Source organism: Lepisma saccharinum, chromosome 14, assembly GCF_977018435.1.
Source record: "Lepisma saccharinum chromosome 14, izLepSacc3.1, whole genome shotgun sequence".
Classification (NCBI taxonomy): Eukaryota; Metazoa; Arthropoda; class Insecta; order Zygentoma; family Lepismatidae; genus Lepisma; species Lepisma saccharinum.
The window spans coordinates 43,456,961-43,477,309 of NC_139242.1; the positions used below are offsets into that span (position 1 = coordinate 43,456,961).

The window sequence follows — 20,349 nt, forward strand, 5'->3', positions numbered from 1 at the left end:
ATGTATGAGCAATTTATGCTTCAAGGTAACTATAAATGGGTTGCTATGATACCAGAACTTCTAGATCAGTATAACAACTCGGTCCACACCATAATTAATAAAAAGCCATCTGACGTAACCAAATCTGACGAGCAGCAATTGATCAACACTGTTTACTATCCGAGATATCAGCCAACAACCAGAAGTCCTAAATACAAGGTAGGTGATCAAGTAAGGATTAGTAAATATAAACAATATTCGAAAGAGGCTTTACTAGAAACTGGAGCACTGAATTATTTACAGTGGTTCAAGTTATACCTGGGACCCCCGTAACACATATATAATAAAAGACCATCACAACGAAATACTCAAAGGCCGATTCTATGAAGAAGAACTCAGCAAAACTAAACAGCCCGACACATACCTCATAGAAAACGTCATCCGCAAAAAAGGCAACAAGCTACTGGTCAAATGGCTAGGTCATCCAGAAAACAGCTGGATCAAAGCAGACAAAGTGATACTATGAACACCTGGGATGTTATAAAGCGACTACCAGAGCCCGAACAGCAGACTAAGAAAAATGGCAATCTGCTACCTGATAATATTCGTTGTCTTATTGTTGGGCCGTCGGGTTGCGGTAAGACTACGCTACTGGTTGATAATTTTTTACTGGCACCTAACTGGTTAGACTGGAAAGACAGGCACTTGTACGTCTTTTCTAAGAGCTTAGAACAATTAAAATATCAGCAGCTGATGAAGCTATACGATGGACTGAATATAGCCACTTTTGAATCAGATGTTAAGCCACTCGATGACTGTCTCGATAACTCTGTTGTTGTGTTTGATGACATTATATTAGATAATCAAAACGAGGTTCGAAATTTTTTTACACAGGGGCGGCACAAAGAGATAGATTGCTTCTACCTGGCGCAGACCTTTTCTAAAATACCGAAACAGCTGCTACGAGACAACTGCAATTTCATATGTGCGTTTCGTCAAGATTATACTAACCTCAAACACATACATGACGAGTATGTAGGTGCAGACTTAAGCTACAACGATTTTTCTAAGTTTTGTGGTAGGTGCTGGAACCTGGACAACTACGGGTTTGTCACAATCGATATGACAAGGAAGCCCAATAGTGGTAAATATAGGAGTAAAATCAATGATTTTCTAGACGTAGAGACGTATATAAACAGGCATGAAACGACCAATCGTTGACGATCTTAAATTAAGAGACTATCTTGTAAAACGATTCAAGGGATGGAAATCAGAGAACCGAGGTTTTTATGAACAACACAAGCGCACAGAACAGCCTATTATTGATGCTATTAGTGAACTGGGTAAAAATATCAAAACTGTTACAGAGCAGAACCAAAATTTGATCACAGAGGTTGTGCCTGTAGCTGCTCGGAACATATTAGATTATCCAATCACCCCCCTTTCTAGTATTCATACACCTAGTCCTGTTCGTCCTCAAAGAATCGAAGCTAGTCAGGATCCTATTGAATTGGGCCTTCTTGCTCAAAAATATTTAAGCACACCTAAAGACAACAAAGACGAGGTCTTCGGTTTATACGCTGACACAGAGCTTGACGGTGGCATCATACATAAAATTGGCAATTTTAGAGTTACGTTTATGGGTGATGATCTGATTGCATATTCAGAATCAAATCTTGGAGAAAGAGGGGCTTTTGTTACGTATCCTGGAACACCTGGATTGTGGGAACTGATGACTTGTAAACGGCCTGACAACTATACAGATCAAGATTATGAGTACTACAAAGAAATACTAATAAAATCGGATGCCCTGTACCAAAACAATGACCCTACACAAAAAAGAGTCAAGTCTAGCAGTGGAGCAAAATACAATAACTTAATCAAGCCCATATGGACACAAATTAAGACAGGTAGCGGAATCAAACAGTACAGCACCTTCCCTAAAGAATTTGTCTGGGTTGACGATGTAAGAAAACTAGTAGATAGGCTGCTGGTCATAGCTGGCGAATAAAATGCCGGTAACCACAACTTTTACAACGAAAAAGTCGGAATTATGGATATGATACCCACCAAATTGTCTAATTTTATAGTCAACGACACTAAGGGGATTGGTTATCTTATAAAAATTATTAATACTCTACCGCCTAAATTTTGGAATATCTCTGAGGGTCGGGGGCTGGTTAATGACATCATAAACAAGCTGCCATTTGAGCTACACATACCAGGCTATCAGTATTGTGGTCCCGGTACCAAACAAGACCATAGACTAAACAGAGGGGACCCTGGTGTTAATCCCCTAGACGCTGCTTGTAGAGACCATGACATAGCATACAACACGCATACCGATCTTGACAAGCGACATGTGGCAGACAGAAAATTAGAAGATGCTGCATTCGGTAGATTAGTAAACAGAGATGCTTCTTTGGGTGAAAAAATAGCAGCATTAGGGACCACCATAGCTATGAACACCAAACAAAAACTAGGGTGGGGGTTGTAACAGATTAAATAAACTGGCCCAGCAATAAGTGTTACGACTTAAATTTAAACCACTTAATTAAGCTATGTAATCCCAGAATATGTATATAATAAACCGACGATGAAGGCCAAGGGTGATATGTATCAGATACCTTATGCAGGTCTTAAATCTCTTGGTACTATCGATAGTCTTCTAACCAGAAAGCAGCCCAAAAAGAAAAGCTCTTGTCTTGCCAAAGGCCATGGTATGAAGTTGTTACATAGTACCCCCCAATTAAAAAAAAATACAGCAATCCAGAAAAAAATCACATGTAGGTGGCTTTATATTTAGTATTCCGGCTATCTTAGCAGCATTCGGTGCAGTTGGTAGCTTAGCAGGGGGATCGGCTGCCATAGCAAAAACCGTAATAGATGCCGAGAAGAATAAGGCCGAATTAGCTGAACAAAAGCGCCATAATCTGGCCATAGAAAAACAAGGCAAAGGTCTTAAAAGAGTCATAAATAAGTTTAAAAAAACAAGCGCCGCTTACCAACCAAGATATTGAAGCTTTAATCGAACCACTGAGCATCAAAAATTTTAGAGGTGTGTACATGATTCTTTACCAGAACAACCGCTCAAAAAAGAGTGTGGCATAGTCAATTTGGATAGCTACAAAAATCAAGGCATACACTGGATCTGCTATCTTAAATATTCAAACAACGAGGCGTTTGTATTCGATTGGTTTGGGGGGATTCCTCCTAATAATGTAGTAAAATATCTAAAATCTCATAATCTGTATTACAATGACGATCGTATTCAAAATTTTGAAGATATTAATCGTGGACATCTGTGTTTATCTGTTCTTAGATATCTGTCCCAAAAAAATAAACTATCAATTGAAGATTATCAAAAGACCCTGTGGTATCTAAAACATCATGGGCATATTCGATCTGACCAGCCAGAATTCAATCTTAAAACTCAAACTACATGATGATATTATGTATCCGAAATCAAGAGCTCTTAGAGCATTCTATGGCATGTACTTGATCCCTAATATTACACACCATAACAACACAATCACAGTTGGGGATCAAAAAATTGTCATCACTCCAGGGCAGTATAATATATCTACTTTAAATGCTCAGTTACCTAGTGGTGTTGTCTTAACTCAAAATTCTGTCACTCACAGAGTAGAGATTGTGTCTGCTACAGAGACAGTGGATCTGGGTACTATAGCAGAGCTATTAGGCTTCCAGAACAACACAAAACCTGAACCAGCCATTAAACACACTGCTGTTAATATACCTAAATTCTTGGCCATAGAGACTCTGAATATTCATTGTAATGTGGCCGAGGGTATGATCACCAAATCAGATGGCATAGGCACTCACAAACAAACTGGCATCATCGCAACATTCAAACCTAACTCTGAATTTATGGAGCCAATCATCTACACTTCATCACCAACATTATATTTTCCAGTGTGCCATAATAGAATCGACTACATTGAGTTGGTGGTCACTAACGAAAAAGAAGAATTAGCTGATTTTGCCGGAGCCACAACAACCGCCATCATAGAGATTAATATATAAATAAAATACATACTAAAAAATGGAGCATATCGAAAGCTACGAGCTACAGTCGTTCTATCCGTAGGACATTTGCCAATTTGAATCAACCCAACACAGAGATTGAGGTTGACCTTGACGTAGGGGATGGCTTTATACACCCCCACAGAGCAGACCTATATATCAAATTTGATGTTGTCAAGCTCGACGACACAGAGTATCCGGTTAACTCAAATATAAGACTGGTAGACAATTTCGTACCGCATCTGTTTTCTCAAATCGAGATCCGAAAGCATGGTGTTGTCATAAACAGAGTAGACTATCCTGGTATTACCTCTACAGCTTTGGCCACACTGAATTTATCCAAGACCGAGGCCTCGTACTACAAAATCGGTGGATTTAAGGCTGGCGATAAAATATTAACCAAGAGCCACACTGTACTGTTTCCGATGCGCCTGTTACCAGGATTCTTCTCAGATTACAAAGACATTATGTGGAAGGGTGGTTTAAGAATCACATTTCGAAGAGCCGCCAATGATAATAATGCTTTGATGAGGTACAGTACATTAAATTCTACTGGGGCAGCTCTACGTAATACCCTACCTGACGAAGGCAAATGTCTTATTCAGACTATGGAGCTAAGAATCCCGGTTGTTGAATACGAATCCAGTTATGCTCTTAAATACAAATCAGATATACTAAAAAATCCACAGGTGCCTTTACAATTTTATACATATCAATGCGTCCAGAAGCCTGCCACTGGTAGCTATTACGAATTCGATGCTACGCATTCATTTTCTAGTATACAATATGACATGCCAGATTTTGTGGTGGTGCTGTTTCAGACTGGTCGAGACAACAACCAGCAACAAAATTCAAGTAAGTTCGACAACTGAAATATCAAGAACATATATCTTAAAAACGGCAGAAACGAGGTGTTTCCTAGAGAAAATTATAATTTAGACATGTCCAAGGGTGATTTTCTTAAATTATACGAGGCCTACACAGAATACAAAAGAGTCACTACTGGCAATACTGACATGTATTACTCACCCGATGAATTCAAATCACAGAGACCGATGTTTGTAATCAACACCTCAAAACGCAAGCAGGTTGTAGTTAATGACAGGACAAACATTAAAATAATCTGTGAATTCCATGATACACCACCTGCCGACACCATATGCAGTGTTATTCTTATAGGTCCGAAATCATATGTTTATGATATAAGAAACGAAAGAGTCACAGAGCAATTCTAGAAAGCTTCTGCATAATGCATTGTCGTAGTACTAGATAAACAAGTTGAGCCTGGTGCCCAAATAAAATATTCGGGTTAACATATTAATACTCTGAACTGACTGTCAAGTATTTAAGCACACTTGACAGAGTATTACACTAAAGGCAATAAGCTCATATGAGCATCTTGGCTTAGTTTTAAGTGTAGCCAAACCAATGCCAAGAGGGGCATATTTTTTACGATCCTATGGACAACAATCTGGCAGATGCAGCTTTTGTAAGTGTAGCCAAACCTATCTGAGGGGGGTCATACTTTTTACAGGCAATCCCCAAGGGCTTTTTACTAAAGTCTTGGATTAGACACTGTAGGCAATAAGCTTATATAAGCATCTTGACCTAGTTTTAAGTGTAGCCAAAACCAGTCTGAGGGGGGGGGGGTCATACTTTTTGTGTCCCAGTAATAGCATAAATTACACTGCTAAATTATTTTGATTTGATTTTTTGATTTGATTTAGTTTATTTTACTTCGCGTTTTGTGCCTCTTGGCTAATTTGCGAACATGAGGATGAGTGATGAAATTGATGAATGGACATTCACAAACAACCAAGCCCGACCGGGATTCGAACCCGGGACCCTTGGCGTCGCAGCGCGATGTGCTAACCACTCGGCCACAGGGTCGGGCTAAATTATCATCGTATGAATAGCATAATTTGCTTTTTGTAGTCGTAAGGTCTATGGTACTGCAGTGAGCTATTACGTCGAATAGGCAATGACCTTGGCGTTTACTGCGGAGAAATTGTGCCCCCCCCTCTTTCAGGTTGGAAAGATCGACCCTGACTTTTACAAGTCTTGCGATGACTACGTAAAAATGTCATGCTTCGCCACTGCCCAGGATATAGGTGGGGAATGGATCAAAAAGGAGATAATGAAAAATAGGAGGGTGATGATCATGCAATTTATCCCAGCTGGAGGATGCCTTATGAAAACTTTCTTAACTGACGGATGTCACTCCTTCATTTCGAGAAGTACAGTATAAGAAAAAACTAATACTTGTATTTTTGCCAGAGGAAGAAGAGGATTCCTCCCCAACAAGTGACAAGTGAATGTACCTATCTCTGGCAAACCTAAGTTAATTGCATCTTTAGAATTCAATTACATAATATATTACCGCATTAAAATAAAAGTTGTACTTATTACCAGAACCGAATTTTTATGTATATAGCAACTGTATACAGGTGCATATTTGTAAAATCTCCAACGTTCAAAACCTTTCAAGCCACTTCTGTGTTAGCAAAAAAAACATGTTTCAACGTTGCAATTTTAAAAAGATGGTTCACAAAGCTCTATTTCTCATAAAATTTATGTATTACGCATTGAATATTTTGGATACACAACAGTTTTTCTTAAATTATTTTTGTGTCATGTAAATAACGAGGTTATATAGTGTACATGTGCAAAACATTAAAGCATAACTGTGGATTCCAAAATATCCAGATACTAACAGTATAAATCCATAAATTTTGTAAAAAAAAATCTTCGTTTACTTATTTCTTTAGTTTGAATCGCTTGCCTCCCCTTGAGGTACTTTGGGTGGCGGGATCTTGATCTCCTGAAAGCCTATTTTTTTTAATTTTAAAAAGTTTTTTTTATAAGTATAACTTACAATTCTAGAATTTTAGCTGCTTTCACAAAGATTTGACATGCCAATAGTAGAACAATTTCAAAATTAAGTATACTGAAATTTGCTGATAATCAAAAACGAACATCTGTTGTCTGAGGGGAGACCCACCCCCGAATTTACATGTGTAGAGGTAAGGAGGGAAACAAAATCCAGAATGGAGGCATTCCCTGTTCCCTCCCCCTTTTCAATTCGAACACTTGTGGCAACAATGAAAGAACGAAAGGTTCACTTACTGGTGCCTGCGCAGTGTGATTGTAATAATCTTGCATGCCATTGTAGTATCCAAAGTGTGTTAAGAAGCCTCTAAACAGGGGAGTGTAGGCATATTCATAAAAACCTAGATGCCATTTCCCCACAATGTGAGAGGCATAGTTAAGTTGATTCAGGTACTGAGGCAGCAATACTTCATCAAGAGGAAGGCCATGTGGCTCAGAGTTTTGTATAACGCTGTGCTGGAGACCTACAATCGAGAAAAGAAAAGTATTTAATTTGTTAAATAATTACTCAGGTGAATTGTAAAGAATGTTAGAGGTAAGAAATTATGAACGTTTCTTGTGGAAAAATAAGTCGTTCTTTTATTGTTTGAATCGTGAGGATGAGAAAAGCAATAAAGGTAAAATAGAGAGATAGAGAGAAAGTAAAATAACACACAAGAGGAAGAGAAGAATATAGAGAGAAAAAGGAAGCGAGAGATAAAAGACAAACTGAGAGAGAGAGAGAGAGAGAGAGAGAGAGAGAGAGAGAGGAAAAGAGAGAGGGGGAGTAAAAGAGTGTAAACGGAGGAAATATATTAGCGAAAAGAGGAGTGATTTGCTTTATTTTACTTCGCCTTTTGTGCCACTTTTGGTTAATTTGCGTAGATGAGAATGAGTGATGACTTGATGAATGGACACTCACAAACATCCATGCCGGGACTCGAACCCGGGACCCTTAGCGTCATAGCGCGATGTGCTAACCACTCCGCCATGGGGTCCGGGTGAAAAGAGGAGAAGAAGGGGAGGAAGAGAGAGAGAGAGAGAGAGAGTATTTCGTTACTCGTTAATTGAGAAGTGTAACTGTAATTCAGTTACAAATTACTTATTTACAAAGTATCTGAGTTACAGATATTTATATATTTATTAACGACTTTGTTTACATGGCGAACTTAAGGCACTAATGTCCTCTCTTCCACTTAACCATTAATTACAGGTGTCAATTGTTTCTTTACAGTTAATTGTATACAATTGAAAAATGAAAAAATAAAGTAATAAAAGTAAAATAAAGTAATGAAAATAGAATGAAAATAAAATGAAAACAAAATAGTTTGAATACGAGCAGTCAAGTCGTGAATTAACCATTAATTACATTGCCCATTATTTTTACTAACACAATGAAAAAATAACTGAAAATTAAAATTTACCAAAAGGACTACAGTTTCTATATAACGCATTGCTTTCTGGGAATTTAATCTAAAGTGTAAATCACCAACCCTGAGACCTGTAAACAAACCGTCTCACCGATTCGATGTATCACTCCGCGTCAGCTGTTTCATGACCGCCGACTACCGCATAGAACTCGCCATGTTGAAAGTTGCACTACTTCCTTGCTGTTCATATGATTATTTTTAGAAAATAACCAATGTTATAAAATATCATTATGTACACAAATCTCTAAGCTCATTGAAAGTTACAATGCATATTTCTACAAAATGTTCACACATATCTTGCCTTGCCATGTCACCAAGTTATTTTACGAAGTGCGCTATATTTGGTGGAACAAATATCGTTATTAGGATGCTTGTCAAAGTTTCCAACCGCAATAAATTTACGAACTTTCTTTGTCCTGTTTTGATCATCATCATCAATATATTTATTGGACTTACAGCATTAAATATGGTTGTTTATGCCCATTATATATTTATTTACATAAGATACAATTTACATAAAATCTACAAACAAATTTCAAATACATTCGTATCTATATCAAACCTTAGAAATATACATTACCATGTTATATCATTTTGTCTTAAAAAATGCAAGTAAAATATATTCAATTCGCATGCAAGAAAGAAGCCAAATTTATGAGAAATGATTACTGGTGCAAAGACTTAACCATAAAGGTGAAGCAATAAGTACAAATGAAAGAGCATTGGGTTTAAAGTGAGACGTCATTTGCGGCAGCGTATTCCATACTATACGTACAAATTGGCCGTTGTTTTACCTTAGGTAATGAATCCTGTAAAAACCCTGGATTTTCGTGTGGATTATTTTACTTCTATGAGTTTGCAATGCTTTCTGCATGCACGTGGTTTTGTTTACAGAAGATCTCAGGGTTGGTGATTTGAACTTTAGGTCCAATTGTTTAGCATGTATGATTTTAATTGTCTTTTGAATGTTACAATTGAGGAGGAAGGTTGGATTTCGGGGGGCAGTCTGTTCTAGTGTCCTGCAGAGGCAGGGACGTCGGAACAGGGGGGGGGGGGGGGTAGGGAGGTGCCCCTCACTCATCAAATAGGGGTGGTGGGCAAGATAGTATTTTTGCCCACCCCGGCCGGGCGCTATATTTTTTCCAACTTATGTTTCGTTTTGAAAAAAAAATGGAGAAATATTCTTGCACTAGTTATATGAACATGGACTCAAGTTTTCGGTACCAGCAAGAAGTAAGTGACAGGATTTGCAGATAAGAGTCGTAGCCACGTCCAGGCAAATCAAGAGTAACGTGCAATTATCCCCGTAGGAATTCGCTGCTTCCGTTTCCAGTTTTCTTTGAACCTTCCAAGTATTTTATGTACAGGTGCGGTCGGTGTGAAACAATAAACCCAGCGTACCCCGGTGGAAAGGAGGGACGGGGGCAGAGAATTTTAAATCTCTTCTTTTCCATCTACAACTACATTGCATGGACGCAAGGACTCCAAATCAGGGGACACTTTCTGGTTGCGCTTTCTGTTAGTAGCACTGGGCCAGTGTGAGCGCTTCATGTTAGCGATCCGTGGTCTATTCCCTTTGGTTTGGCCTAGGATGCGGCGCTAGTTCTAAGATCAGACGCTCCTAAAATTTTCTTTTTCGAGTAAAGTTCTTTGACTAGGTCGTTACGCCAAAGAAAAGAGGGAAGAGAGCTGGCAAAAGAGTACGTGAATTCATTTTGGAACGTCGAAGACAAGAAGGCGGACAGACGATTCAACCTCCTGTCATTAGCCGAGATCCGCTAGGCCTCCAATATCGCATATCAAGGAGAGAGGAGGAGGGTTAAGCTTGTAGCTATAGAAGAATCGACGTCAGCACAGGGCATTTATGACAATAGTAAAGGAAGCAATGATGAAGACCCAAGAAGAAAAGAAAGATAAGAGACTCATCTTTAGGAGATAATATAAAGATAACATGATGGCAAGTTATATGCCCATAACAGAAATTTTCCAATGATTGATTGTAAATAGAAATTAAGAAGAAGTAGTTTCCAATGATTGATTATAAGAAGAAGTTTCCAATGATTGATTGAAAGAAGAAGAAACCTTTCAATATTGGATGAAGAAGTTTCCAATGATTGCTTATAAGAAGTTTCCAAATATTGATTGAAAGAAGAAGAAGCCTTTCAATGTTGTAGGAAGAAGTTTCCAATGATTGATTGAAAGAAGAAGAAGCCTTTCACAATAGAAGAAGAAGTTTCCAATGATTGATTGAAAGAAGAAGAAGCCTTCCACAATAGAAGAAGAAGTTTCCAATGATTGATTGAAAGAATAACAAGCCTTTCACAATAGTAGAAGAAGTTTCCAATGATTGATTGAAAGAAGAAGAAGCCTTTCACAATAGAAGAAGAAATTTCCAAATATTGATTGAAAGGAGAAGAAGCCTTTCATAATAGAAGAAGAATTTCCAATGATTGATTGAAAGAAGAAGAAGCCTTTCAGAATCGTAAAAATCCTAAAGTAGAAGCCTGTGGAATGTGAGAAGAAGCAGCATAATACATAGAATCATTACAACGTAGAAGGAAGGATAAACTTATTAATAAAAAGAATACTATTCAGCATATAAATTGTATAAATGTTTTTCCAGAATATATTTTCGGTTTAGACCTTTTGTAGTGAGTAAACCTTGTGTTTTCTTTCAAGTAAAAACGTTATTACTCAATCCTAATAGCCCTAGGTATATTTTGTTTCTACCCTGAGCTAAGCTGGCTCGTGTCAAATAGAACGTGGCATTTATTTTACTTCGCTTTTCTGCCACTGTTGGCTAATCGTGGAGATGAAAATGAATGGTGATGAAATGGTAGGGGATATAATCAAGAAACACATGTGGACAACACAACATGATTACACTGGCCGTGTGTCCAGGCGCCAGAGCCTCGTTAGTGTGTGTGTAAAATGCAGTCCAGGATATGCTAGGTGGAAGAGAAGTTGACATTTGTGTGCTTTCCGAAAAGGTCATCCCTTACCCTCCGCTCTCCAAGAAAATAAGGAAGCAACAATCCCTGATACATTCCATCGATTTCTTGAAACTTTCTTCGAGAAAAGTTCATCGCAAAATAGAAGAAAGCGAGGCTGCCATCTGGGGTAGTTGCACTTCTACGAGTAGATGAAGAACTTGAATATAAAACCGATAATGATACAAGCACTGATTTTGATTTAGAGATTTGAATGTTGAATTTTGATGCAAACTGCACATTCTTCATTTCATTTTATCTTTCTAGATAATAATAAAACATACAACCTTTGTCAGAAAAGTTCCAGGACTGATTTTTTATTCTTTACCTATGATATTGAAACACAAGAAATGGGTGATATTCAGCTACCTGATATGTGTTCTGAATAAACATGGCCTTGGAAGTGTTTCCATGTAAACTCACTAGGTGGCAGGGCTGTGCTTTGCAACCCACTGTTCGGCTTGTTGGTACATTTAGTTGAAAGTTACTCGAGTGACGTGATGGACGTGGATTCTGAGCAGAGAGTTAACATTAAGTTTTCTGTTAAGCTAGGAAAACCTCTAGTGAAACATGGAATTTGATACAGCAAGTATATGTGACAACGAATTATCGAGAAGCCGTGTCTTTGATTGGCACAAAAGGTTTTGGGAGGGCAGAGATTCAGTGCAATACGATCCAAAGACAATGTTGATCACATTCTTTTATTCTAAAGGTTTAATGACCATGAACTCTGCCTAAAGGATAAACGATAAATCAAAACTTTCGTATTGATTTGTCGGCATCTTGGCAGTGGTTCTTATTGCACGACAATGCAAGGCCCCATATTGCTTTATCAGTCCAGGAAAATCTGGCTAAGCATGGTATCCCTGCTTTACCACATCCCCTATATTCACCCGAACTGTCGCCGTGTGATTCTTTTTTGTTTTGTTTCCCCCATGTGAAAAATCCGCTGAAAGGGAAGTGTCATGAAGATATTGTAGCAATCCAAACAGTTTTGCGACAGATGTGCTGAGAAGTGTCTCGGATGAAGCTTTCTCTGCTTGCTTCCATGACCTCCAGAAACGGTGGCAGCTGTGTATAGATAGCCGAGGGAACTATTTTGACAAGACCTAGGACCATTAGTTCCTAAGTTGAATAAATTATTTTTTACGAGCTCAATCCTGGAACTTTTTTGACAAAAGTTGTATATTTGATGCATTTTTCTATTTTTGGCCAGGTTTTGAGGCATTTTGGACCACTGTGGACTGGTTTGAAATCACTGTAACTGGAAATCTAAAACAAATTACTTACAACATTAATTTATAACATTAATTAAGTTAAGTGTGTGTGTGAACAAATATTCGGCAATACATAGATCTACGTACCATATCGTATTGGATATTTCCCAGTTAAAAAAGCCGCTCTGGAAGGAGTACAAAGAGGCTGAGAATAATGGCTATTCAAGATTATTCCTCGATAGCATAAGGCATCAATATTAGGCGTTGGTATTTGATCTGATCCATGAAAACTGACATCATTAAACCCCTGTAATATAATGATTCGTTTGTTATTTCAAGCACGTTGTCCATGTAACGGAATTTCTCACTTAAATGAAGTATTTGCACTTTGAAATTCGGAGTATATGGTTTTAACTGCCGTTAATAAACAATATGCACTTTTAAGAAAGATGAAGCATTTTGAGGATGATGAAAGTTCCAAGCAACGACGAGGCATTAGGACAGGATAGTTTAAAATAATTATTTTCGTACGGTTATTTACGTGTTTATAGAACCACGTTGCTTTCAATTAAGCAACTAATCTGATTCTTCCTGACGTCTTGGATTGTTTTGACGTAGTTAAATATGTCCAAAAATCTGAAAACATACTCTAAACAAAATTCTACATAAAAACCAAAAATTATAATATATATACAGTGGCGGCGATAGGGTTCCAAAACTAGGGAGGCAAAAGTGGCAAAACGTAGGGATGGGCAACTGCCCCCCCACCCCCAATCGCCGCCACTGAATATGTACTATTCGTGCAGTTATAGAATGAAATCATGAAGTGAAAAATATTATTTTGTATGAAACAGGGTAAATTCACTACAGCGTCAAAATTCAGTGGATAATAAACAAAAGATAATTATGAATGTTAATGTTTATGATTAAAATTGATGATGTTACAGACCCAGTTTATGAATTAAATTAAATATACTGAACGTCACACATGTGAATGAAAAGAAGTGCATTAAGCAATTTTTATCAGCCTCACACAGTTCTTGGTTTTAACCTTCAACTATGCTTGTTGTTCTATGGTAGTAATACGAAATATATAAATTAGTTATTTATTAATTGTAACAATGTTTATATTGTGACTTTTGTAGGACACCTGTACTTCGGACTAAGGAATAAATGATTTAAATTTAAATTCAAACAGTGGAAAATTTCAACTTGTATTAATAAACCCATTTGAACGTTTTTGCATTTATTACATTTGTGGAGTGAATGCTACAATTGAATATGACCGATGCTTAAATACATTTCTAACATCTCTCAAAGCTGGAAAACACACTTACCAGATCATCTGCAATGATTGCTATGATGTTAGGTCTTTGTCCACAGGACTGAGCCGATCCAATTAATAAATATAACGGCAGCCATCTTCTCCACTTTTTCATTCCTGCAAAACGCAAGGTATTATTACAATTTGTCTGAATCTTACAGTCGGACATGAAATTCTTTATTTTGAGCATGCAATGTTAATTAAACATTATCCATTGTCAAGCGCTTTTTTTAAACTATACATATTATAACACTAAGGTTTGAGAGAGGGTATCTTCTCCCGTATTCAGGGGAACAAATTTATATTTGCAGGTGGTGGGAATCGAACCTACGATAGACCTACCACGGGGGACGTCACCTCCACTATGACCGCCATCATGAATGTGTGGGGCACCTGCCTCCCTCGAACTTTCGTGACTTGTCGCAATGTGCAGGGGAATGCTTTAGCTTTTTTCACTAAACAGTTTTCAGTTGTAGTTGCAGTGTACAATGTAATTTATAATGACCGCGCCAGAGGAGACAGAATTACGTTTTAACCCACGTGGCTACGTTTAACATCTGCACCGGGTATCAAACCCAGAACCCCTTGATCACAAGGCGACGACGCTACACCATCGGGGAAGGACTATTTTTCGAAAGATCCAAACAGACAAACTTTGCATCTTACCTGAACCCATAAGTTCGTTAGCGTTTTATCTAAGTTGATGCAAACTTCGTGGTAAGCGAGTCTCAGCAACTTGTTGAAGTGACAACGTTCTGCGATACCTACTCCTTTTCTATTGATTAGTTCTCTATCATTTTCCATCTCTTATATTCTATCCTCCTTGTCGCAATGCAAGGAAAGTAAATGCACAATCTCGCAGCGTTCATGTTGTTGCACGTAAACACAATCGTGTTTGCTGCACAGCTTGTCAAGGACAGTCAGCTACTACATAGCTGTGAGAACGTTGTTTCATTTCAATCTGTCACTATCACGAAATGTTCTGTGGCAACAAGAATAGCTAAAAATTCCGCAGTGTATGTGACGTGTTCGTAGTCCGCCGTAATACAGTCAGATTTCCCCTCCCCCGAAGCTAGAGGATCTCATAAGCCCTTCGCACCACAATATCACAGTTTGCAGGTTTGTTCTGATTAGGCTTGCGCACCTCTCTGATTAGGGGGGGGCGAAAGCCTACTCGGGGAAAGAAAAACTACATTCCATGTTACTACTTTACAAACTCTATATTGATGGATGTGTAAAAGACGGCTGTATCTGGGTGGGTTCAGGCCTCCAGAAAATCTCATTTCTGTTTATATATAATTTAAGACGTAATTCCATACATGTCACTCCTCTGATGTGGAAATGGAACAAGTACCGTGCGTCCATTTCGATCTTCAGCCGAGAGATCGAGAGAAGCGTGGCGGGCGGCGCTGACGGAGATGCCGACATTTCCGGCCTGTAATGCCCGCTTATTTTTCTGGACATATGCAGACATTTATATAAATATTGCAAAACGAGCACTAACCTGCGTTATAAGATTACGGTTTTAATTTTAGTAGCTTAGTAGCTGTATGTGCCGATGATTTTGACACGCCCACCTCTTTTGAAACACGGCGTAGAGGTTTGTTTGGAGAACGTTCTAACGCTGCACCAATATCATCGAGTTTTGCTTCGGTTAGAATCCGTCGTTTTTGCTTAGGTGTTTTAAAATTTAACTATCCAGTTTCTCGTAATTTAAGGACAAGATGTCTAACCGTATCTCTATGTGGAGGTGAAACGCCTGGGAATTTCTGAACAAATTACCTACACACGTCTCGACACGAGTCTGTTTTCACGTAAGTGTCATTCATAAAAATTCTTTGTTCTAACGTGAACCTTGCGGCTGGCATTCCAATCGTCTCACTGACACAACACACATACACACTGCAATAACACAAACAAGTAACTGCAAGTAACCAAGAATAACACTCTTGCGCACAGTACGAAATTAACACGCTCTTGGTTTACATTCCTCTCCACTATAGTCACAGCTCTGTCTTCATCTAGTCGCGAAGGAACAAAAAAACTCGAGCTCGGAAATTTCGGATTGCAAGGAAGCTCACGAAAACCATTGACTTTTAACGGTTTCGTCTGCAGCGTAATCTTGATATAGTGTTGCACATTCGAAACCTCCAAACGATTCCCATCGCCACAAAACTCTTTCAAGGATATAAACTTAAGCAGGACGTTACTGGTCAAAATTATGATTAAAATGTTTTATTATCTGTGGCTCTTAACATCGTTTCTAAAGCGTATTTATTTGTGTATATAAGGGCAGAACTTTAATGAATTACAGATGATAAATTATAACACAGGTTAGTACTCGTTTTGCAATATTTATATAAATGTCTGCATATGTCCATAAAAATAAGCGGGTATTACAGGCCGCAAATGTCGGCATCTCCGTCAGCGCCGCCCGCCACGCTTCTCCCGATCTCTCGGCTGAAGATCGAAATGGACGCACTGTATTTACCTACTTGGCCGCAAGTATATATTTCGTCACCAGCAAGCAAGCAGCGATAATCAAGCAAAAAGAAAGGTACCCGGTTTGACCCGATCTCCCGGTTCTGCCACACTCACCCCTATTTTCTTCTTTGCGTCCCAAAATTTTCAAGATTAGTCTACATACATTCAGGCGTAACTTGAAGTTTATCTTCAGGCGATCCCCCAATTGATCGATGAGGGCAGACCACGTGTGTGTGTGTGGCCGCGTGCGTGCGTTTGTATGCATCACGAGCCACAGCTAGAGATTTCTGCATCCACGAATAAATCATAGGCTTTAGTATGATTTATTTTTGCCAGGTCCAAGTTAATTGATTCTTATGTAAAAATTGTCGCAAAAATAGGACAACATATGCACAGTGACCGCAGCAACCCGAGACGAAGTGCTTGCTAGAACTCTGAAGCTGAAGCAGGAAGAAATTTTAAATCTCAGAACATTATCAGTTGTTGGAGAACTCCATGTGTCCCTCGACACCCCCTCCCTCCCCTACTGTTGACCTTTCGGCGGAGTCTTTGATTCCATGTGTAAGAGAAGGGTCATTTGCAACAAAAGGTTTGAATCTCTGGTTTCTACAGGAAGTTGAGGCAAGGGTAGTAACCTCATAGCAGTCAGATTATATATATGACTTTGGCTACAAGGTGGAAATTTTGGTGTCCTACACCAACATGGTTCCAATTCTCGCCACCAGGGTAAAAAATGGCGCTGTAAGCAGTCAAAACTTGGTATAGTTACAGGAAAAACACTATAAATCACAGAAAACAATACTATTTGTAATAAAATATCGCTACAATTTCACTATTCGAATTACATGAACATTACTAAAGGAAAAAGCAACAAGCGTCACCAACAACAACCAGGGAGCTCACACAATGGTTAGGCAATGTCACCGGCTTTGACGTCAGAGTTACGGAAAATTCCACGTTTTGACTGCTTACAGCGCCATTTTTCACCCTGATGGCGAGAATTGGAACTATTTTTTTTGTTGCATAATTCGCAAGCGCATTGCTTCATTAGCATATCTGCGAAGTTTCAGACTGCTACTCTCATTACAGCCCGTGCTGTACCACTCTGAACACCGTCACTTTAATTATAACCACCTGGTACATTGTTTACATCTCACACGGCCGCCATTACAACTGCACTCGTGATCTAGAGGTCGCTTTTGATTGGTTATGTTACAAACCTAAAAATGGAAAAAAGATGTATAAATGTGATCCAAATTAATTAATATCTTCAGTTTTAATTACATATTTAATGGGAAAAAAATTCTGGCGGTATGGAACACACAGTGCGAAAAAACTGAAAGCTTCAAAACAAGAGAAAGTTGCCAATTACCGCGCGACCTTCCAGACAAGTTACAGTTAAAGGACCTTGTACCGTACCTGCTTCAGTCGTCCAAAAATGTTTATCTCTAGTTTCAGGGATGGTTCAAATATATTTATTTATTTATTTTTTCTTATTTCTTTACTACAGAAAAGATGTTTAAGAGGTGATGAACTGATGATGACTCAAATTGAGAATGGGCAGTTAAAGCGTACTCGAAAGAAGGTGAAGTTGCAAAAAAAAAAGCCGTTAAGACCTAAAAAAAGGCTAAAAAAGGACCAATAAGCCAAAAAACGCCGAAAAAGCCAAAAAAGGACAAATAAAACCCACCTTTTTCTGGCCTACAATGACCCAAAATGAACATATTTTATGTTGGGTCTCATCTTCGGACTCTAGGGGGAAAAAAAGGATTTTTCCTTAACTTCCGAGCCCTACTTATTACAATATACTAAGTATATAATTATAAGTTTTGTTAACATTTTTACTAAAAAGAGTTTCAAAATAACCAGGTGATATGACAATTATACCAGCATGTTGTTTAGTGAAATTTGAACAATTTGAGGTCGTAAACACGACTTTCAGGCAATATTGATATGTACGATATTTAGTTATCCTCGAAATCTCTTCCTCTAGTCCAAAGAATAACGGGAAAATAATTCTAAAGTCTTTGAGTTTATTTAACACTGGCTTTCAGTAAACTACGCAAGGAAAGCTTAGGCCTATGAAAATACTGTATTGCGAAAGCGGGAACGGCTATGATCAAAGGCATTATTGCTAAAGCACGGCATGCTATGTGTTTATTTATTATTGCAAAATTAAATTTAAGAAGTAAAATATTGTAGCAAGAACAAAAAAGTAAAACTATTTTCCTGCGATTTGTGTTAGCATTTATGTAAATAATTAAATGAAACTGTTAAATATTTAAATATTCGCTATTTTATGGGTACGTCAACACTAAGGTTCTTTGCCCCATCACATGTCATTTCTTTACAAGTCTGTTGCGGACATTAAAACACACCCATGCCCTCGCCGGGACTCGAACCCGAGACCTCCGGATCAAAGCGAGTTGAGCCGACCACCCAACACGCTCAACTACCGAGGCCGGCATAAAACTATGGTGTTGGTCTCTTAATGTAAATACATAGCCTACTTTTAAATAAAAATGTTAATTGTTATCTAAAAAACAAATGAGCAGACACGTTTTTCATGTTACATTTCATTTGCATGAGGAATATAATAGCTGCTTAAAAACTGCTATACGAAGACGTAATTTTTATTTTTTTAAAAGAGAGGGAGTGAGTCATTTATTCATTTATTTCAGTGATCAGAGCCCCCCCAATAATTTTGATAAGTCGGCGCCCCTGCTCAACATAGATGGTGTAACTCGACGTGCCTTTCATGCTGTATATGTTATACATTGTAATCGCAAAAGCTAGCCGAAAAGTTACATGAAATGCTTGCTTGCAAAGTACTATCTGCTATAAGCTTTTTGGAAGCTTTTACATAGCATTTATGCTAGCAAAAATGGAAATGCTAAAGGAAATGCTTTCGTCTAAAGCCGGCCTTAATGATTGGGGTGAATATTTTATTTGTTGAGTGAAGAGTCTACTAATTATTATTGTTTTAAATAAATAGTTCGTATGTCTAAATTTCCTACTGAGTTACTGTTATTTCACTTTCACAAGAGAACGGGAATACTATTTTATTTTGAAGTAAAATAAACACTGAACAGCCACATACGTATATACTTATAAACTCTCTGGTTTGTTGGCTGGCTGTAACGAATACGAGACTGTGCTGTGTGTAGCATCGCAGTAGATTAATCTGCTAGTGTTGTAATCATATGTAAGTTATGAATTGTAATTAGTTCTTGATGGACTTCAAAGTAAATTTCACAATAAGTAATTTAGGAGCAAAGAAGTTTTCAATGAAATATAAATATAATGTGGTAACTTAATGTTAATGTAAACACCACAATTTTTTATACTTTGATTTGAATGTTGTGAAGTTTGTGTAATGTAATTGACTAGTTGGTATTGGAGAATATATTTCAAAACCGTATGAGAAGGGTTTCATTAGAATATACAACTTCTATCGTAATATATGGATAATGCAACTTTACGCTAGTGTGTCCGTAAAGTGGTAGCCTATATCAACATATGTTACGAGGGTCACTATTTATATTTTGAGCCTTGGCAACACTGATTGAAGTTAGGCGCGATTTGACGTGTGCACGGAATCGTCTGGCATTATTGACCATAACGTACTTCAAATGTTTTGTCAATAGCTTGATTTGTATTGTTTATGTTGCCTTGGAGATTGCGCGACAACAATAAAATGGAATTAACTCGTGAACATTTTCGTGCGATGATTTTTTACGATTTTCGACGTGGATTATCAAGACAAGAGTGCATCGATCAACTTACTTCCACATTTGGCGATGAAGCTCCATCCTTTGCCACTGTGAAACGCTGGTATAACGAATTTAATCATGGCCGCCATTCGCTCACCGACGAGATTCGCGAAGGTCGTCCAAAATCAGTTGTTGTTCAAGAAAACATTGATGCTGTGCAAAACCTAATACTGCAAGATCGTCATGTGACATACTGTGAGATTGAGGCAACCATAGGCATTAGTTCCACCAGCATAT

The 20,349-nt window shown here is 38.1% G+C and overlaps 1 protein-coding gene across 1 annotated transcript in view; it reads right to left on the reverse strand.

Moving 5' to 3' along the window:
• Positions 1 to 14,531, reverse strand: part of LOC145998344 (arylsulfatase B-like) — a 41,902-nt gene extending 27,371 nt beyond the window's left edge. The window contains exons 1-4 of the mRNA XM_083134750.1: positions 14,522 to 14,531; positions 13,869 to 13,972; positions 12,679 to 12,838; positions 7,153 to 7,379 (exon numbers count right to left, since the gene is read on the reverse strand). Of these exons, the coding sequence (XP_082990876.1) occupies positions 7,153 to 7,379; positions 12,679 to 12,838; positions 13,869 to 13,972; positions 14,522 to 14,531 (501 nt within the window). The remainder of the gene's footprint in view (positions 1 to 7,152; positions 7,380 to 12,678; positions 12,839 to 13,868; positions 13,973 to 14,521) is intronic.
• Positions 14,532 to 20,349: the final 5,818 nt, after the last annotated feature.